General features: G+C 40.6%; 1 protein-coding gene across 3 annotated transcripts in view; it reads right to left on the bottom strand.

The window, feature by feature from the left end:
- The window catches only part of LOC129722806 (transcription factor Ken 2), a 123,072-nt gene that overhangs the window by 32,721 nt on the left and 67,271 nt on the right, over positions 1 to 23,080 (bottom strand). For all 3 annotated transcript variants that reach the window (XM_055676572.1, XM_055676573.1, XM_055676574.1), the window contains exon 3: positions 12,363 to 12,729. In XM_055676572.1, the coding sequence (XP_055532547.1) occupies positions 12,363 to 12,372 (10 nt within the window). In that variant the 5' untranslated portion in view covers positions 12,373 to 12,729. The remainder of the gene's footprint in view (positions 1 to 12,362; positions 12,730 to 23,080) is intronic.

Here is a 23,080-nt window from a genome sequence, read left to right as displayed (position 1 = left end):
CTAACAGTGGGGGAATTAAGATACACGGACAACATACTTCAAAAAATACTTTCTACTTCAAAAAAAAAACGTTATTTGCACAATTATTTCAGTTTCAGTTTGACAAACATAACCAAATAATGTTTTTGAAATTCAATGATACCATATACAAATTTAACGCATTGTTCCCTGCAATTAGGCATATATTAGCTTGTTATTGCTTTTTCAAGTTATTACGTATGAGCAATTCTCGCTAAAACCAGGCCATTAGGTGCACATGGTCTATCAAATTAGATATAAATGCAAAGTTGGTAAAAATAGAGAAAAAATGATAAAGCTAATTTTGTTCGATCGAATTTGTTAACCCCTCCGTCACCAAAAAGTGAAATGGGTTTTCGAAAGATTAAAATTTTAGCTATCCTTGATGTTTTATTTGAGCTATATTTCTAAATTCGGCTATGAATTCTACTACAAGTAATACTTTGCTGTAAAGAGGAATGATAGGGCTTTCATTTGAAGTGATCAGAGGTTGGCCACTATCTTGAATTTGGGTGCCATCTGAGGTTATATCAGGAAAATGCGATTTTAACCGTTTTCTTAACTACCGACATTCAATCCTAGACAAACATTGGAAAGCTCAGAAAAAAATAATTAAAAAATTGGACGAGCATCACGGCTATCACCTAGCAATTGAACCAATTTTCAAAAAGTAGTTTCAAAATATTCGATGTATACCCAATAGGGTGCCAATCACTTATATGGGGAAAAAGTAACCAGAAAATTAAGAAAAAAAAATTCCTACACAAAATGTTTACCTACTCGAAAAATCACCAAAATCATGATTTTTTCTTCAGATAATACAAGATCTCGACGTTTCATGCATTTTTAAGTCATCTGGCACCAAAAAAATATTTCGAAAACCGAAATTTCATGCATCCCATTTCGTTGCGTTAATTTTTGGATTTTTAAAGGCCAAATTTAATCGCTTTGCGCCACCCCGTTTTTGGTCCGATTGAACTGAAATTTCGCACAGGGTTTTTTTCTCGGACAGGTGAACATTTTGTATAGGGGTTCTCAAAATGACGTTTTTGGTTGGCACCCTAGTACCCAACAATCAATGTAGTCATAAATAGAAACCCTTCCCTCTAATGTTATTTTTTTGCGATGCGATAATTTTGCGGACATCAATGAGTTTAGTAGTAAATTTCGGAATATAAATAAAAATTTTCCTATTCAACGTTGATTACAGGTTAAGTACCACTATCAACTGGTTCGAAAAGACTGTTCATCTGAAAAGTTCGTAGACACTTTTAGTGGCAAACTGAAACAATGCCTAGCTCAATTTTTGTCTCTCATGGTAAAACTTATTAACATCATAGTGTATTGTACTTTAAAAAAGCGTGGAATTTTCACGCCATTATCAATATTAAGCAACATTCAAATTGTCCCAAGAGTCAAATACACCTTACAAAGAAGATTAGACATAAATATCAATAAAAATCGATTGTTATATTAGTATCTAACATGTTCGTGTTGCATTCATTTTTCGCTAGATAGGTTCACACTAAGCTCACCAAATTTTTTTAGTTGCATCTTGTAGCATTTTTTCTCCCCAATATGTGGAGAGAGCAGAGTGAATATTCACCGTTTACTTCTTGTTCAGCATGAGGAGCTGCGTGTAGCTTTTTTTTGCACTACGCTTTTCTTTCAGTCTGGTGTTGTGTCTCTGTTGTTCGCAGAGAAACACACTTGCTGCCTACACCACAGCTGAGTGAAACAAGAGTGGTGAATCACTCTATAGAGAATACACAGAAGAAAACTGCTGAGATCTATTTGATGGAATTCGAAGAATACACATTCGTGACGGGCGGCTGGGAGCATTCTCAGTACAGCCGACATAACTAGACACCAACCATTCCCTGTGATATTCTGTGTATCAAAATTACAAAAACAAATTGACACAACACATTGACAGTACCTCTCCGTCCCAAGTGGCCAATTTATGTTTGCATCCATGAACCAAGACTAATTTGAAGTCTCGAAGGAAAAAAGCTTTTAAAAAAGTTAGAAACAACCCTTTCTCTTGAACAATTTTTCAACCTGCTGTTAGAGCATAATGAAAACTAATGTCTTGAAAGAAAACCTGCAGTTCGAGCATAACAGAAAGTGCCGTACAGTATATGTGGTGCCGAGTGCGCTTGAAGAATTGAACATTTTTGTAACGGTTATAAGTTACATTTTTTTCAATTTCATTTTATTTTTAATATTCACTAAATAATCGTTAACGGTATGTTATAGAAAGAGTAGACTTTCAAAAATACAAATTTATAGAAAAGTAAGAGCCGCAAATGGTTGTGAATATTTTGTCTTCGAAAATATTTTCAGAATAAAATTCATATAATAAATTTAAAATTATAAGGGTTGAATAAGACAAAACCATTCATTGTGATAACGTAAGTATTGTTGGATTTTTTTTTGAGAAAATAGAATTAAATCGGATTCAGACGCGTCGCGAGAAATTCCTGGTGCTTCTTCAACAACAACGATACGGCACAAGACCTTGTCAAACGAATGTTGTTTGCACAAAACAAAAATACTACAGGCACAATATCGCCAAGTGTAAACGAAGTTCATTTGAGTGTTGTTAAATTTATTTCTGAAAAACACTAAGGGAAGGCTGAGGAAAAAATACGTAGGTCACTGAACAAACGAATTGATTCTGTCAGGGGACTTTTTAACTTTTGTATCTTAAAATCCCTCTAATTACAGTGTTCAGTTCCAATTTCATACAGCCCTAGGGTTGTATATTCTGTAGTATTTCAGTTTCGACATGCAAAGCAAACAACGCAGTACACTTTTTTACCTAGACTCTCCTCTCATTTGATATTTACTTGAGAAGAACACAGTAAAAGCACTGCAGCGAGCTCTGTTGTGTAGTTATTGAGCGTATTTCGTGTGAGAAAGATCACGCCAGTTTATTATCTCTCTGAAGACATATTTCAGGTTCACCTGATTCACTTTGCTCAGTAATGTGAGAGTCGTTGTTTGCGCAGTGAAAGATAGTCTGCTACACGGTAGTGTTTCTTCAAGGAAAAAAAGACAAGCCTGCCGATCACTGTTGCAAGAGGATGATTTACCGGGAACTGAATCGGCCAGCAGCAGGCGGTGATTTCGTATATTTCACTGCCTTCTGTAGTGGACGGATAAACAAAGTAAACAGCACTTTCCTTAGCGCTTGATTTTGGATCTCCCTTCTGTGTGGAAAGCACCGTTGACATACAGGCATGTCCCTAGTTTGGTGAAAACTGAACCTAACCGTCCTTTAAAGGACGATCACATATTTTCAATTGAAATAGCAAAATGAGTTTTCCACAACTGAGTACTTCAGTAATCGTGAGGTTACTGTCAAGAAACGGAGTGCTATTTACTCCTAGGAACTGTAAGCGTCATAGTAAAAATACAGCACCCGTGATTGGTCCGCAGTAAACTCACAAAATGAATAACAAAACTGTCACAAAATTGACAGATCGTCAACTCATATTACATAGTATCGAGAAAATGGGTTTAAAAGTTTAAAACTTCCCATTCTCATTGAACCTTTTTGGGTCTATTCATATTAAGACTTTTGGAGATACATAACAAGTGGCAGAAACATTTCACCTACTGTACGCACAATCGAATGATCTTTGGGTGCTAAGAAATCAATTTCTCTTCATTGCATTTGCATGACGTAAGGAATGGCTCTCGTGCTGTTGCCACCTCGGTAACAGTTTCTACCATATTCAGAACTAACAATATGTCATAAGAACATGTCATAATCTCAAATCTATTGCAAGAAATACGTTGACATGAGTCAGGCTGTCGTAATTCTACGTTGACCTTGCGGTCGTGTCTTATACACAACCTCTCCAATTTTATATTTTATAAAAAAAAGATTGTGCTGTAAATCAAATAAATATGGTAATAAATTTCAAAAGTAACATATTTTGCGGTAGACATGATGCGCTGATCCTGAGCGAATATTTCTATTTCTCTTGTTCTTACAAAGCAAACACGCAGCAAACTCTCGACAATCATGAACTTAGTTTGTCCTCCGTGATGGATTCGAGATTATGAAGTTGCACAAAGAACCACCGAAAGCTTCCGCTTTGTACAGATCGGCACCGTCCTTACAATCGGTTAGGAAAGGAAAGAAGAGTATTACAATCGTTGTTGCCAGAGACCGAGTTTAGCTCTGCATCTCTAACAAATATAAAGGAAAGAGAGGCTTCTTTGTCCTGGGGTGGTCAGTGACGGATTTTTAAACTTTTACTCTTCTCTCTACACACCTATATATACTCTACCGCTATTGTGTATCAAGCCTCGTTAGTTACCCTTCCAAGTATCGGCAATCATAACTGCCTGTCTGTTACTTTTTTCTCTACAATTTAGCTTGAGAAAGAGGTCAAATAGGGGGATGGGAGGTAGTCTGAGAATAAACCCATGCGTAAAAGTCCCTCTGAGACCGAACGATCTGATTCTACTAAGATTCGAACTTATAAGTCGCATGCTAAGCGGACTCTGTAACCTTGAGGCTACGAGCTCTTCTACATCAAACTTTCGAAAATTATGTACACAAACTCGCATCTTACACTTCTAGAAAAATGACATCATTAGTATTAATTTTCCTTGGAGTATGCGAGATTGATGACGTGACTTCACTTTTATTATGCACGGCGATGTAATTGAGTACGTTTACTTTCAATTTATGGCAATAGAAATTAATCAAATAAACAAATCAAATTTCTTTGAGCAAACATAGAAGCGATGAGCCCGGCGAGCAGTTACTGTGCGACCTTTTGCGGCAATTCCAACCTGGCACCAAAATTCAAAGGAATGGTTAAAAATCTATAATATTCCATAATTTTTTTGTTTGAGCTCTAGGGGAAAACGGCATTTAAGCGGTTTTTGGTCATAAGACCTCATTTAACGCGAAGATATAAAAAAAATCTGTCGACCTGTCATGGATCTCCACGAATTTGAAATTGGTACAAATCTCGAATTGATTTTTCATTTATTACTCTGATGGGATGATCTCTTTTGGTAGTAGAAATGCTGATTTCTGTCTCAGAATTTATTTTTTGATAATATTTGTGGGAACGTTATCTCTAGAAACAACTTGTCAGCTGGTTTGACAAAAAAAAAAGCTGGGAGCAACAAACCACAGTTCAAAAAATATTACTTTTATACGGTATAGACCGTTCCGATAATTATAAATACACTTACGATCAACCGTCATTTCAAATAACGTGCAGTATTCAATCAAACGTTGGCTGCGTCCTGTTGTTTACATCCAAAAGAAACAGATGCTGTCATTTTTTCTAACATTTAGTGCGAGCAAAGAAAGCGAATTGTGCACAACTGGGGCACCGTGAGTGGTCTTTCTATAAAAAAATTAACCAGAGAAGAAGGTATAAGTGTCGGAGCAGTTCAAACCGCATTGCGGAAGTATTGTGAAGAGTGCACATCTACTGATGCCCTGGGCCTGTTGATCCCACAATGGACAAAAAGGTTAAGGAATACTACAAGCGGCATTCTTCAGTATCAGTACGAGATGTGGCGAGAAAGCTTGGAACCTTGGCGAGTAACGTTATGCGTGCCAAGAGAAGAATGGGTCTGCAGACCCGTCGGAAGCAGAAGCAGCCAAAACGAAATCCAAAACAAGCTGAATCTGTGAAACCGAGAGCTCGGAAGCTTTATGACAAACTTCTGACCAAAAAAATGGGGTGTGTTATCATGGATGACGAAACCTACATAAAACTGGACTATAAGACTCTGCCAGGACCGCAATTTTATACATCACCGAAGGGAAAGGATGTCCCTGGACCAGTGAAAGCCATTTACACCGAAAAATTCGGCAAGAAGGTAATGGTTTGGCAGGCCATTTGTGAATGTGGGAAAATATCTCGTCCATTCATTACGAATGACACAATGAATGGTAAAATTTACGTGAAAGAGTGTTTGCAGAAAAGGTTTTTACCCATGGTTAAGCAGCATAACAATCCCCCAATCTTTTGGCCCGATCTTGCTTCCTGCCATTACTCTAAGGATGCACTAGGGTGGTATAAAACAAATAATGTCACATGTGTCCCAAAGGAGATGAATCCTCCAAACTGCCCTGAAATTCGCCCTATTGAAATTTTTTGGGCTTTGACCAAGGCAAAACTGAGGAAATATGTCAAACAATTACACAGTTTTTCGGAACTCAAGGACGAAATCGTTAAAAACAATCAGCATGTAGCTAAACTTGCCGATAAGGTAATCGCTGCAACCCCGGTGTGAATAACAAATCGAGACCGTCCCGCTAAGCGTCGTCGCGGCGAGGCTGAAACTCCAATCGAACCGGCTGTTGGTACTAGACACGTTGAAAATCATGACAGGCTAGTGGCTAATTCTCCACCTGATTTGTTTTGGGTATACCTCTCACGTTTTCACCCTACCGTGACCGTCGATGTCGTTGAGAAACTAGTCAGGGATGGATTACAGACACGGGATGCAATCAAAGTCGTCTCTCTGGTAAAAAAAGGAACTGATCTTCAGTCACTGAACTTTGTTTCGTTCAAGGTCGGTGTTCCCCCTGAACACAAAGCCATTGCCTTGAGTCCTGGTACTTGGCCACAAGGGATCGTTTTCAGGGAATTCGCCGACACACGAGGCAACTCCACAGTTTGGTTACCTCCCACCACCTCCGCTTTCCCAGCCACTCCGGTAATAATTCCCAACGGAAACATTGCTACTGGGACTGCATCCGCTACCCCTGTTTTGCCCGCCCCTTTTGGAGGAACTGCGTCGGACAGCGCTTCAATACAAGCATCTGCAATAGAGGAACCCTAATTAACCACGCTTCGTCACCGAGACGCAACGTTATCAGCATCATGGAAGTTCCCGACCCCGCCTCCGCATTCGAGCATTTCCCGCCAGCGTTCATCAGTCGTCCCGGTCCTGCGTGTGGGTTAGGGGAACGGAACTTCCAGATCGATGTCTGCGGCAAGTATGAATTTGTTAGCAATCCTTCTTTTGTTGATGCGCTACGCGTTTCCAGCCCACCGACAACTGACTTATCGCTCCTGGACGATCAAATCACTGACTCCCGCTGTCATGACAGCATTCTCACAACAAGACGACATCTTTCTTCAACTGACACTTCAAGATTCAACGACACCGGGACGCATCGATGTTGGCATCATGGATGCTCCCTACCTCCCCGCCGCAGTCGAGCATTTCCAGCCAGCGGCCATCAGTCGTCCCGGTCCTGCGTGCGGATGCGAGGGACGGAGCATCCAAAATCTCAGATCAGGCAAGTGCGCAAACGTTAACCATAGACCATCCACGGACTCGCTACCCGTTTTTAGCCCGTCGACCAATCCGAAGACGAATAACGTTGACCATGGACATGATATACTTCTTTATTACCAAAACGTGGGTGGTATGAATGCTAGCGTCTCCGACTATTTACTAGCATGCGCCGACAGTCCATATGACATCATTGTTCTGACCGAATCCTGGCTCGACAATCGAACACTCTCTCGTCAAAACTTCGGACCCAATTACAAAGTTTTTCGTTGTGACCGGAACCCTAAAAATAGTCGCAAAACTTCTGGTGGTGGAGTTTTGATCGCAGTTCACCGTCAACTCAATGCTTCTATTCTCAAACACGATGATTGGTCGACCGCCGAGCAAGTGTGGGCAACAATCAAACTCGTGGACCGCACGTTATTTTTGTGTGCTATCTATGTTCCTCCTGATCGTACCCGCGATACAGACTTTCTTCGCGCACACATGTCTTCGGTTAACAGCATCATTTCGAAGACGTCCGCGGTGGATGACGTAATAATCTTAGGCGATTTTAATTTACCTGGTATCACTTGGCAAGAGCGGGGTAATGGTTTCATGTACGCTGATTTCGGCTCGCTCAGCTTGTCACCAGCCACTGCCGAATTGCTAGATAGCTACGGTACCGCTACTCTTCAGCAATGCAACAGAATCACCAACGAAAATGGGCGCTTTTTGGACCTCTGTTTCGCTACTGTGCGCTGCCAAGCCCCTGAAGTGGCATTGGCTCCTACTCCGCTCGTTAAACACGCCCTGCATCACCCGGCCTTGCTGATGTCTGTCCATCAGAAAATCTCCTGTGCCGAGACTACGGCACCGACATCCGTTTATTACGATTTCGCCCGTGCCGGTTTTGAAAATATCAACGTATTGTTGTCTGAAATCGACTGGAACACGGTTCTGGACACAGACGACGTCAATGCCGCCGCCTTAACTTTTTCCCATATTCTCAATTACGTCATTGATCGACATGTACCGAAAAAAACTATCTCCGATCAACAGCGATTGCCATGGCTGAACACTACGCTACGACGTCTAAAATCAGAGAGGAAAGCGGCCTTGAGAAGGTTTTCAAAATACAGAACTCTACCTCTACGGAACATCTACCTATCGATCAACGCTCGCTATAAACAGCTAAGTCGCTCCTGTTTTCGAGGCTTCCTTCGGAATGTCGAGCGCAAGCTCAAACGTAACCCCAAACCATTTTGGAAATATGTGAACGAACAGCGAAAAGACGGCGGCCTACCATCAAGCATGTTCTTAGACGGTGATACAGCGAATAGTGTTGAACAGATCTGCCAACTATTTTCGCGGAAATTCTCTAGCGTGTTTATAGACGAAAGGTTAACGACGGACGAAATTACTTCTGCGACGGCACGTGTTCCTTTTCTCGGTCGTGCATTGACTAACATTTCCATTGACGTTAGCACGGTTACATTAGCCGCCTCGAAGCTCAGGTCTTCCATATCCGCTGGGCCAGATGGCATACCGTCCTTTTTCCTGAGAAACTGTATCAGTAGTCTGGCTGCTCCAATGAGTAATCTCTTCACCAAATCCATCAGTTCGGGTGTTTTCCCCTCGATCTGGAAATCGGCATACATGTTTCCAGTACATAAGAAAGGGAACAGAAGAAACGTTCATAACTATCGAGGAATCTCAGCGCTTTGCTCTATCCCGAAGCTTTTTGAGCTCAGCGTGTTCGAACCCACTTTCTCGTTCTTCAAGCAGTACATCGCAGACGAACAACACGGTTTCATGCCCAAGCGATCCACAGCCACGAACCTCCTGACGCTTACATCTTACGTAATGAACAGCTTTGACGAACAGTCTCAGACGGACGTTATCTACACGGACCTTTCCGCCGCCTTTGACAAACTGAATCACAAGATCGCCGTTGCGAAGCTTGAAAAGCTCGGAATCGGAGGCCTCTTACGACGATGGTTTAAATCCTACTTGACAGATCGGCGTTTAGCAGTGAACATCGGCGGAGTTTCCTCGAATTCGTTTTTCGCTCACTCCGGCATTCCTCAAGGTAGCCACCTCGGGCCACTGATTTTTCTTATTTATCTGAACGATGTCAACTTCCGGCTTCAGGGCCCTCGACTGTCCTTCGCTGACGATCTGAAGCTATTTGCAAAAGTGAAGGTCCCATCAGATGCCGCTGCACTCCAGGAGCAGTTATCGATTTTCGCGAAATGGTGTGTCGACAATCGCATGCAATTGAACGTCGACAAATGCGAGATTATAACGTTCTCAAGGAAGCTTAGCCCAGTGACTTTCGATTACAAGCTATCAAATACGCCTCTACGACGCACAACCTGTGTTAATGACTTGGGAGTACTGCTCGACTCCAAACTCACATTTAAACAACATATGACCTTCACCGTCGACAAGGCCAGCAGGAACCTGGGATTCATAATGCGCATTGCAAAAAATTTCAGCGACATTTATTGTCTAAAGTCTTTATATTGCGCTTTGGTACGATCTAGCTTAGAATACTGCGCTTCAGTGTGGAGTCCCTACTACCTGAACGGAGTAAGCAGAATCGAGGCAGTACAACGACGGTTCATTCGCTTTGCTCTCCGTAGACTACCGTGGACTGACCCCTTTCAACTACCCAGCTACGAACAGCGTTCCAGGCTTATCGATTTGGACACCCTGCAAATTCGTCGGGATGTGATCAGAGCTATATTCATCTCGGACGTATTGACTTCACGGATAGATTGCCCGGCGATTCTCGAACAACTTAACATCTATGTCAGACCACGTATGTTGCGAAATAGCCTGTTTCTTCAAGTGCAAAGTAGACGAACAAACTACAGTAGCTTCGGCACGATAACCGGTCTACAGCGCCATTTTAACCGTTACGCATAATGTTTCGACTTTGACGCCAGCCGCGAGGTACTGAAGAATCGATTTTTAACATTAGCACGTAGCACTTAGATTAAGAAAATCAGTTGGGCCACAAGGCCTGTTGATGTATTATTTACAAATAAACAAATAAAATAATCCCAACTTGAATTGAAACTGGAAAGAAAACACTTATTATCTATATTTCAGAATAAAATGACCCGAAAAATCCTGTATTTGTTTTATTCAAGAAAGAAGATGTATTTATAAATTTCGGAACAGTCTATAGTATTGACAAAAAAAATTATTTTGCAATTTTGCAACTGAAATTAAATTATCATTATGTTCCATACACAGTTTAAAAAAAGAACATTTGAAACATTCTGGCTTAGGAAACAATTGTATGGATGGTTTTAAAAATAACTTAAAACAAGTCCTTCGATTACACGCTAACGCTCGCAGCAGCCGAAAGGAGTTCTCTTTCATTTCAAGTGGATTCTTTTATTCAACTGTACCAGCATGGACGAGTTGTTGGCAGGCGGCACGGAATAACGAGGCTCCGAGTGATAAATCGATGACGACTATTAATCAAGCTAGTTTTAATTACCGGCAACAGTTCCGATAAGTTCTCCCAATGTTGTTGAACAGTGTTGATCTCTATCGGACCCGATTGGCCCCACAACGAAAGCCATCCTTCGTCCGACCCGCGTTTTCCATAACAAATCACTTTGCGCTGAATACACTTGTTGCAGTTGTTTTCTAAAGGGGGACTGCCCTAGCAAGTTTTGCTTGAGCTACAACAGCTCGTACACACATGTTAGGCAACTCCGTGCTCACAGGAATGAGTAATTAGATGCAAAAAGAGGTACATTCACCTGCGATCCACCGCCCCCCCCCCCCCCGGGAGCGAAGAATGATCACAAATCAAATCGCACTCGGATTCAGGTGCATCGAAATGCCATGCACGAGGTTTCCTGATTTCAGGTGAATTTGTAAACCACCTGTTTTCAGTGAAACAAGTTACATTTTACCCTGTTCTACCACCTCGCTGTACATGGAAGTGAATGGAAATGAGTAATTCAATATCTTGCTTTTCCATCTCGTCACGAGCGGCTTGGGGCTAGCAAATCTCAGCTTCCACGCCGGTTAAGCTTATCATGAGAAACACTGCCGGCCACTCTAAGTCACGATGGAGACTTTTGACAAGTCGTTATTTGCTGTTGTGGTGGCGGAAAATTGTGGAAATGTGTTATATAAATACACATCAACAAACCGAATCCCGGCAGCGAAAATAGCAGCATACTTTCGAAAACTATTGCTGCGTCGCCATCACTCCAACGTATTGCGGCGTATTTCGAAACACAGTTTTGTTTTACTGTCGTCATTTTCCTTTCACTTGTCAAGCCGTCAAGCGAACAAGTGGGAGAGGCGGTACGGTGGGCTTCTTCACTTTGCATTGTTTTAAGCTTCACGATGAAGATAATTCAACGTCTTCCCGCTTTTCACTGCCGCACCCGTTGTCATCGTCGTCGGTTTCAATTATATAACACACTTCGTTTATTGTTATTACACGCCTGACCTTGATCTTGCAATGCTGAATGTAATAGTTTCAACCGGAGATACTCACTCCGATCGTTTGCTTTCCGTTTTTTTTTTTCGCAGATCGATCGTATCTCCGGCCGGTCGGCCCCACCGGCGTTGTGGACAGGCAGGGAAAGCGTAACGACAAGAGAGCGTCTGTTTGGTTTAGTCGCGAATATTTCACGAGCGCGCGAACAAAATGTCTTACTTTGTTCTTGAGGAAGTTGGGCAAAAAATACGTAGCCTTATTCCGTTCTCTGAATCTAAATAGGAATTTAATAAATGCAATATAATGAAAAGTTTCCAACATTTCCAGAAGTGTATTACGTCATCGTCTCTCACTCTCGGGAACCCGCATTTTTCGCTTCTGTTTCGAAATAAATGAGTCAAGCGATTGTCTCATTTAAATAATACGCTGCTGTAGCCCCGTGTTACCCTCGGGAACCTCGCGCAACCCGATCCAGGTCCAGATTTGCATCAATATGCAGCTCACCGATATCGGGGAGGAGATGCAAATTTACCAACACTCGCTTACAGTAATCTACCCTCGAACGCGGCAGAATTGATTAATTATAACCTACCTTCAAGCATTTACACGGTCGCGTTTTACGTACTGCCCAGCTGCCAAAAAGCTCCAAGAAGTCGCAATTCGTTTGAGAACAAACGGACTAAAGATGGTGATGCTGCAGATGACGATGACTATGAAGGAGATCTGGAAATCGCCGGACAAAGCGAAACTTGAAGGTTGATGGTTGTGAATGGTGGGAATGTGTTCTGTTTGCTACCACCACCGCCGTCGCTGCGCTACTGGCCACCTCAGGATGAACGGATTGGACTCGTGTAGGGATTGTTGACGAATTTAGCAGTGCTGCCAGCATACGCGATGTTCCAGCGCTGTTCACGGTTCGGTCGGGTGGATGGATGTGGCCATTGCGGAAGGGGATCACGCTGTAATTAGAAAAGAAAACCGAGAGACGCTCACTTTAGTTGCAATTATCACACATTGTGTAGTGGACACGACACTGGCAGAAGGAATGCTGATTCGAAATAAATATTCGTTTTGACGGTAATACTGTGCCACCGCGCGTTTGGTTTGGCGTTAGGCGGCAACCGGTGGCGGACGCGCACGGTGAAGGAATATCGGATTGCACATTTCACCGAGAGTGTATCTGATTGCGTTGTCGATTCCTGCATACGCTTAGCGAGTCACGTTGCGGTTGAAAGTTATTGCTGCAAGATGCTGGCAGCAGCAGCGTGAAATGACAACCTGGTGGGATTTCACGTTCCTTGGTTAGTGGGTATATTTGCAGTCTTTGCTTCCCCGTTGCTAGAGATTAGGAAACTTGTTTGAGAAGAAGTAACTATGCTCGAAAAATTTCAAAATTTTGAGATACGATTTTGTCATCCGGTTTTTCCGATTAAATTTTATAGAACAAGAACTGGGTGCAACTTTTATCGTTTATTTTTTCCTGGTTTCACTGTTAAACCAGTTCTACAAGAACAAGAAACTATCAAATAAAAATACATAAATTCTCTGATTATCTAAAATTTGATAGTAAAACTTAGATGGCCTTCATATGACCTTTTGAACTACAATTTGGCCACTGCTGCCACAGCTTAATCCATTAGGTTTTATTTGAGCCACAGTTTTATAGTAATTCAGTTTCTACTGTTGAGTATACTACACACATTAGTTTTTGCCAAGATCACACCAATCAAGCCATTTTTCGATGTCTTCCTAGGACTAGAACTGTCGATAAGCCAGCCCAAGTACAATCGAACGGAACAGGTAATAATCGGACGGCATAATATCGAGAAAATATGGTGGGAGAGGTTGAACTTCCCATTTGAGTGTTTCTATGTATGTCTTGACTACTTTCGCAGTTTGAGGCCGAGCGTTGTTTTGCAGAAGAATCAATTTTCGTGCCTCTGTTTGTATTGTGGCCATTTTTCGCGCAATGCTCGATCTAATTGCATCAATTGAAGCCGATTCTGGTCCCTCGTGACGGTTTCGTTTATTTTCAACAGTTTATATGAACGGGTAGTCCCCATGACATTGTTTTCTCCGGGTTGCTATAATAAATCCATTTTTTATCACCCGTCACGATATGATGAAGGAAACCCTTCTTTTTTGTTGCTGGACAGACGAAAAAACGACGCTGAACATCTGTAGACTTCGAATCATAAGGAAGCCAAGTTCTTTTTTTCAATCATTCTTAAAGCAAACTTACTGGCTAATGCCGAAGCAAGCTGTTTCTGCGTTTGGTATCGCTCCTCATCGAACAATTCTTCCAGTTCAGTGTCTTCGGAGGTTTATGGCCTTTCTCAACATCGAATTTGCCGTCTTCAAAGCGACCACTCAAGGCATCTTATTTCACTTAGAGCAGCGTTTGCGTGAACTTTTTCAACGCTCGATGTACCTCAGCTATCGTTTTCTCTGAATTTAATGAGAAAAGTAACGCTTTAAGGTCTTTTCAACGCGAGGGATGCGTTCCAAATTTGTATAGAACCGTGTAAAAATAGGCTTTTTGGAGTTGAAAATATAACGAAGAAAACCGCCCTGAAATGTTTGAACCCTGTTTGAATATGATAATGGTGAATCTATAGGCCAAAACGCAATATTTTAACTTTCCAGTATTTAAAACAAAAGTTGTGTTTTTTGAAGACGAATGTGTTATAACTTTAGGCTTAAAACGGAAAACGTGATTGAAATGAGGTCGTATCTTGTATCGTTTTTGAATAACGGAGAAAGGCAACCCGCGTGTATTTGATCTTAGTGTATTTGCTGCAATATTAGACATTTTCACACAAGTAAAAGTACATGACACCACAAAAAAATCACTAACGACTCAAAGCGTTTTCTTTTACCATATGTATCAGATAAGTTTATCACGTTTTCGATTCAAACTGGTCCATTTATAGCCAATTCGTCAGAAGCGAAAAAAATATCAGATTTATTTAGCGAAAACTTCTATAGTTTTATGAAGCTTTCATCGCAGATGAGAACAAAACAAATTAAAAATTAAGAAAAGATAAAATCAGGAACTAGTAACATCGGATCAGCACTTTTTTCATTCGTAAGTGGTGTGTCATTATCGTTCATTGAAGAAATTCATGTGCCACAGGGTAGTAATCTGGGATCACTTCTCATCAGATTTTTCTTACGAATCAGAAAATGATATTTCGCGGCTGTTTTTTTCCTTTCCTCTGAGGAAAAAGTAGAAAAGTCTTTGCCTAAGTGTACAAATGTAAGCTTACTAAAAGACCAAGGATGGTATGATGAATTGTTTTGGCTATGAGTCAAACATTTCAACTCTTTCCAATAACCGCACTGCAAATGAATACGATCATCAGTTGGCAAAATTCTTGGACCAAGGGGGAACTGGGAAGGTGGTTACATTCCATAATCCCCAAGGTATCGACGAACCCGTGGTTCAAGGGGTTGGATGTAGGTCGGGATTTCATTTGCGTGATGTCCCGGCTTATGTCCAATCACTATAGATTTGACGCGCATCTCCGTCGTGTTGGGCTCGGGGAGAGTGGTATCTGTGCCTGTGGTGAAGGTTATCACGACATAGAGCATGTTGTTTGGTCATGCCCTGTACACCGTGACGCCAGGTCTAGATTAATAGCTTCCCTGCAGGCCGAAGGTAGGCAGCCGGCTGTTCCTGTTCATGATGTCTTGGCGAGCCGTGACCTATCCTACATGTCCCTTATATACATTTTCCTGAAATCCATCCACGCCCCAGTTTAGTCCTATCCCCTTCCGCCTACACCCAACCAAACGACAAGAACACGTTAAGACCCCGGATCCGAAACAGCAATCAGACCCGCACGATTCTCTCAAGGCCCGATGGAAACAACCCAATATGCCAGTCCGTAATATCTTGGCCCAGCAGCGGAACAAATTTAATATGCTGCTTACCTATGGCAATGAAAACCATCAAACAGCAAACCTGTGCTTTTAATGCAAAATATTCTAGCTTTAAGTTAGATTTAGTTTCAGCTCGTAGTCGGCAGCGAGGATAAAAATTTGCTTTTTGTTATTAAGATACTTTAGAAAGTAAGCTACCAGATATAATTGGCGCCGTTAAACATTGAATTGTATTTGTGCCGTGTCAAATAAACTATAGATGAAGAAAAAAAAACCGCACTGCAAAGGTGTTTTTATGAAGTGAACACCGTTAGCAAAATTTTGCTACAAAAGCCGGATCTAATCGTACGGGCCTCAACAGGGAGACACCATATGCCAAAAGTTCAGCAATACAAAAGTGTTTTTGACGTAGAACTACGTCTTTGACCTTCCTTAACATCGCAATTACCGTCTTCAAAGCGACCATTAAAGACACGTTGTTTCACTTAGAGCAGTCGTAAACTCTCGATGTACTTCAGTCAATCTAAAGGGTTTTTCTTGAAAACGGATATAAAGTGACTTTTAGCCTAAAATGGAAACGAAATGAGGTCGATATCTTGTGGCATTTTTGAGCAGTACTTATTACTGGTGCCATCTATTGACAAATGGCGATAGCTTAGTTGCGCACCTAATAATAAGATAAATCAATTTTATAAAGGCAGTTCGAACTTTTCCCATAATTTCGGATGAGACTCGTCAAGGTATAGAAGCAAAAAAATATCAGTTTTACTCAGCAAAAAATTTTAAAGTTTTATCAAGCTTCTATTAAAGATGAGAACAAAGAAATTTTCAAAATTTGGAAAAGATAAAATCAGGAACCACCGTGCTGGATCGAAATCCGTACACCTCAGCACATGATCATCTTCGACGGTCAATATTAAATCAAGAAATCACATATTGCTTTAAACTGACATGATTACTTATAGGTCTACTTATATTTTATCACTATTTTAAAGCAAAATGATTAAAATCACTCCGAAACTCGAAAAAATCATGTTTAAATAGAACATGTTTTGAATCGAAATCCGTACACAGTTTTTTGTCTGAATCAAAACCCGTACACTTTTGAATCGAAATCCGCACAAACGCAATATAGACTGGATCAAAGTCCATACAACAATAAATCAAAATCCGTGTAGATATAGAAGTACAAAAGTGAACATCTTCTTTTTATAATTTATCTTTAAGTTTACGAATAAATATATTTTGAGGATCAATTGGTTCATAAAGTTTCACATTGTTTTTTAATTTTTTATATCAGCTAAAATAGTGCAATTTTCGTAGCGTTTCGTAGTAACCGGAACGCCGGAACCTCTCGAAGCTTCCCGGTACGACTTTCCCTTGCGCACCTCAATCGCAGCTCCTTCGAAATTGTTTGCCGTATATTTATACTTGTTTTCTTCCATTATATGCTGAAAACAAGAAGAAAGTTCAACAATATATGCATGATACACACGCTGTACGGATTTCGATTCAAGCAATTAACAAGAATCAAAATCCGCACGGCACAGTTTTTGTTGAATAAATACAATTTAGACTATTTACCAGACAATATACAGCACGAAAATGACAAAGACTTCCTTTTTTCATCAATTTCGAAAAGATTCACAGAGTAAAACACTTATATCCCACTTGAAAATCGATTTTATCTGAAGAACGTTTCCCTAGTAAATTATCTAACGATACAACGAAATGACAACTGAAACCGATACACGATTGATTTTTCATTTTTAATATTTTTATTTCATGGCCTACTGGCGCATAGTTTAATTTAACAGAAGGCCAACAGCTCAACGGATATGTACATGTAACTATCATATGAATTTTAATTTTTATAATGCTTAAAACTGAAGAAAAACATGAAGGTGTACGGATTTCGATACTGTACGGGTTTCGATCCAGCTTGGTAATAACATATGATTATAAAGCATTTTTTTCATTCAAAACTGGTGTGTCACAATCGTCTATTGAAGAATTTCATACGCCACAGGGTAGTAATCTGGGATTACTTCTATTTAAGTTTTTTAACAGAGCAAAAAGAGCAAATTCCGTGTTTTTTTTTCACTTTTTCACTGAGGAAAAAGTATAACTATTCTTGGTTAAGCATACAAATGAAAGAATACTGAAAGACCAAGGATGGTATGACGAATAGTTTTGGCTATGAGCAGAACATTTCAACTCTTTCTAATGATCGCACTGCGATGATGCTTTTATGATCTGATTTTAGCGATAGTGATAGAGTAGCAAACAAAATTTGCTACCAAAGTCGGTTCCAACCGACACCGATTGCCAAAATAAGATCAATACGAAAGTGTTTTTTGACGTAAAATAACGTCTTACAGCAACAAATTCTGGGAAAGGGATGCAAATTGAGATACCGGAAACATCACGAGCGTCACGAATATTGTCCAATTTTAAATGCATAAAAATCAGTTTGTAATAAATTTCTTCATTCTTGCAGTAATCGATTGAAAAGAAAGTTAAGCGTACGCCAAAATGCGAAAAATTGCGATTTTAACTATTGTACTGTTGATAAATGTGGAGCCTCGTTGCTGTAAAGGCCGTACACACCTGCACGGGTCGACAAGAAGATGTTAATTGTCAATATTTATATTACAAAAATGCCTGCCGTTTGAATTGAAAACTTTCTTTATACCAAGCACTTTCACAAAAATAGCAAAACCTTTTTCTGGTCACAGACATCTTTCTATCTTTTTGAAGGAAATAAAGCAAATAAATCTGTTATGACGATTTGCAGTATATAGGATTTAGATTTTTGCAAGAGAAATTTATTGTATAATTTTAGGAAGCGATAACTTGTTCCGGACCGAATCACAATTTATCACGGTTTTATTCATTAGTCTTGACATACAGAAATGTTTGACGATTATTATCGTTTCGTTTCTCGGGTCGACAGTAAACAGTGTAATGTTGGTGTTTGGTTGTTAACTCTTAAAACCGATAATGGAAAGATATATTCTTAAGGAGCAATTCTCACGACTGACTTCTTGTATAATCTGTATGTATTTCAATAGAAAATCCAGTGATTTCATCATTTTCGGGCACTTAAAGTACCAAAATACATCTCGCCAGTACTAGCCTTCCGATGCGAAGTTCTTGAAACAGCGAAGTGCTACACCGTTCGTCTGTTTGGTAAACCGATACCCAGACACGCACGTGCGCCTTTGAAAACAACGGGAAACTTAAGAAAACCAACGAAAATAATATGCGACAGTTTGGCCGATGCGTTTCGTGGTCTGGTTTGGTTTACGCGTTAATGCTTAATCTCAACCCGGCAGTTGGGATCCAACGAACGACACGTGCGTATCCCACCGGTCCGCTATCCGCCAGAGCCAAGCCAAGTCTGGCTGCGGGTCGAACCGATAAGACATGCGTGAATGCGTGTAACAATTGCGACACTTGGTGATGACTTTGTTTCCTGTTTATTTTTCCTTTCGAGCCCGGTTTAGTTCATTCAAAAGGTAGGTTAAGCCTCCACCGCAATGTGTAAACAATGGTACCGGAAATAAAATGAATTACTCTCAATTGCGCAACTATCGAGGTGCTTCGGTTTACAACGTAACGCAACCACGCGCGACTAATTTTCATATTATTTACTTAACATATTTGCTGTGAGAGAAAGCATTGTTTGGATAAATCTTGCTGGGAAGTTTCTTAACGAAATAGGAACCTAAATTAGATCACTCAACTGGTAAATTTGATAATTCCAAAGCTTGCGTAAACACCGATTATGTTACATGAATCATTTTGCCTTCACTGGTTGCTGAACACTCCTTGTTCGCTCAGCTTCCACATTCCTTAGAACAAATAAATCAGCAGTTTCTTCTTCCAGGCTTGTACCTCTCCCCTCTCCAGCACACTGAACGTAGAAAAAGCGACCCAATCACCCACAGCGAGCGGCAGCAAACCAATGCGCGGCAGATTCGCAATCACTCGACGAAATTAATGTCGCCTGACACATCTGTGCTGCCTGCTTCCATGTTCGCGCGTTCGCCTGTATACCGAAAACCCCGAGAACAGAACGGCGTCTTCTCGCGTGGCGGAGATTTCTCCAAGGACAAACCGTGCTCCTGCCGCGGCCGGATTCTCCCCCACACGCTACAAAGAGATCGCTTTAGGATTTGCCACCATCATCTCGGTGGGGTACACCATTCCGAAACGGGCGGCGGAGATCATAATGATAGTAATTGCACCGTGCGCTGCTGCCGCGCGGTGCAGCAACTTTGGTGCCGCCGTTCGAGTGGCGATCTGCACCGCCGCCGCCGCGGTAGAATGGGTGGGAAAAGGCGAAGGCGGCGTTAACGATGCGACGACGAAAATCGTGCGCTGCTTGTTTTGATTGTAAGGAAATTGAATCTTGATGAAATAATTACCCGTGTGTCAGTTGCTCTCGCGCATATGCACAGCCACCTTCGAACGCGGTGGCAGCGGTTTAAGGCGCTAGGAAGAGGTGGGCCTTTCGCAATGGAAGATAGAATGTATCTAGATTGTTTTTTTTTATTTCCTGTTCAATGCCGCAGGCACTGGATTGAGAAGGTTTGGAAATACTTTGTGGAACATTGTAATACCGCATCGGTTCAGAACAGTGCTAGCACTTGATAGGTTCTAAATGAGTCACATTTGAAATAGTAAAAGGTAGTAATAAAAAATGTTGTGGTTCTAAGATCACATCACACAGAGTCAATTTTGGATAAATTACCGACTGACAATTAACAAGAATGACAAAAATGCCAACAATGTCAAAAATGTCAAAAATAAAAAAATAAATTTCAATAATGCCAAAATTCTCGAAAATGTCTCATGACTCATGTCGTAACACAAAATTAAAGCAGGTTGGAAATATTACTGATGGAGCTAAACAAACAATACTAAATACTAAAAACTAAAATACTAAAACATAATAAATTTTTAGTATTTTAGTTTTTAGTATTTAGTATTGTTTGTTTAGCCTCAGGCAATAGATTGTGTAGAATAATCCTAAAAGTAGTATTTAGACCAACATTGGAGTTACGAAAACAATGATGTGATTGGCTCAAGAAATTTGTGGAGGCAGAAGCTTTTTTTGTTTTGTGGAAATGGCAAAATGTTAGCATAGTTCACGAAATCGTATAAAACCTAACCTTAATCCGATTCTAATCAAGTGCATATTTTATTGCCATTTTCAAGTACTGGTAATGTATTTTCGAAATCTTTTCCCCTTATGAGATACATTTTTCCATATCGCGATACATTTCCATCAATCTCACACTCCATTGTTGATTTACAACAGCGACTCTGGTGCGCAAGCCAAGTCAGTGCAGTGCAGAGCTGGAGAGCGCGCTGATGAACACGCGAAAACTCATTTGTTAAGCTACTACTGACGAGATTACATAACCTCTCTTCTGTGCGACTTCTAGGGCGACGCCGGGTGGTACGGGGCAAATACGAGGAGGAACCCTCCTCCCCCCACGGTTGCAGGCAGCGTTCATGATCCAATTGTCATTCTTCTTTGGACTGCCCGGACTGAAAGGGGTTAGCAAAGCAAGTCGCTAGTCAGCAACACTCCTCCCAAACAACGGGGCGCAAGGTTTATCAATCGCGTTGCCCTGCCAGCCGGGGTAGGTACACAGGGCCAGAGAAGATTGCCATTTCAGCATGATGCCTTCGCGGTAGCTGCCGATTTTTCCTCCCTTATTGTCAACTCTCGAAACAATAAAACAAAAGACTTTACTATTATTGTTATTAAATAGCAGCTCGGGGGTTAGGATTGGCTGTTGCAGTTGCTACCGCTGCCTGAGAATACATTCACTTTTGTCGTAGATGGGGAAACAGCGCAGAAATAGTGAGCAGGCTAGAAGCAGGCGAGGAAGAACGAGAAGGAGGGGGATGCAACCTAGAACATTTGTTCGCTGTTGCTAGCTTGGGAGATGAGAACTATCACCACACCCTGTTACGGTCCAATAGGTACTAATAATCGAATTTTTCCGGCTAAACCATACCAAGAGAGCGGAGGTGGCCGCGATTGTCGCTGTTGGAATGTGAGATTAGCTTTTTATGTTCGAAATTGGCACTACCTTCCGAAACCGACAGCACGAATGGCTTGCGTAATCCGGATGGATGGTCGTTTGGATGCTGAATCGCAATCCAACTAGGTAACCTTGTTTCGAAAATTGTGAAAAATCCAACAATTGCCAACTGGGTTTTATTTTCTCCATCGCATCGAGTCGGTTTGTCAATTTGAGGTTCAGTTGTCCATTGCTGACTGATTTATTCTCTGGTGATTCGAGTTTAAGCTTTTTTATTTATATTGCTTGAAACTAAAATAAAATTTCAATATTCTTTTTTTTGCTTTGTTTAATTTTATTTTAAGCGTTTTAATTTATTTTAAATATTTCAAGTCATTTTATTATTGATTGTTGATATTTCTTCTAGAACTCTATTTAAACCAAATTTTGTTTTTTTTGTGCGTTTTCATATAGGAACTGAATTTATACTGTTGACACTTGTTGTACCTTATCCCTTATTTTTTATACTAAACGTCCTGAAATTTATCATTTAGAATGTTTAATACCATATAAGCTAATTCATCTCTTTAAATTTTTCTATCGATCGCTAAGCATTTTTGTTTTATGGAACCTTGATAAAATTTAATAGAATATGAAAGCAATTTCATGTGGAACGATGACATCTAAATGACCACCTAAAAGAAAAATTTTTTTATACAAATTTAAAAAAAGAATCTCACAGCATACAACAAAGGTCGGTCTCTTTTTATTTTTTCATGTTGCAAAGTTGTAATGGCTATTTTTTCGAGAGAAAAAATGGATTGAACAAACATATAATAAAACAGGTTCTCGTAAGTCGATTCGCTCGATTCGTAAGATTCGACGCATAAATATGTTCATCATATAGTTGTCTCAATTTGACATTTAACTGTTGTTAATGAATATATTTAAATAAGTTTTTGCTGTTTTTATCAGTATGCAACTTTATTCTGAAAACGCACGCATTCGCAGGTAGCTCTTAATACTGAAGTAAGCTGTTCCTGCGTTTGGCATCGATCCTCTTCAAGCAATTGCTCCAGTTCAACGTCTTCGAAGGTTTTTGGCCTTCCTTCACACGAGTAGTCGACAACATCAAAGTTATTTACCGTCTTCAAAGCGATGAAACCAATCATGGTACGTTGTTCCACTTAGAGCTCCGTACAATTTTCTTGACTCTCGATGCGTTTCAGCCGTAATTTTCTTTGAATAAAATAAAAAAAAACGCTTTCCGCGAATGACGATTTTTTGGTCAGATATTTTCACTTCTCATTTCACCACAGAAATACTAGCGTGTCAAAACGTGATGTGTACCACATGTCTCAGCTTGATTCATCATATTTTA

This window comes from Wyeomyia smithii, chromosome 2 (assembly GCF_029784165.1).
Source record: "Wyeomyia smithii strain HCP4-BCI-WySm-NY-G18 chromosome 2, ASM2978416v1, whole genome shotgun sequence".
Lineage (NCBI taxonomy): Eukaryota > Metazoa > Arthropoda > Insecta > Diptera > Culicidae > Wyeomyia > Wyeomyia smithii.
Note: the sequence above shows the minus strand (reverse complement) of the source record. Positions and strands in the feature narration are given on the sequence as shown.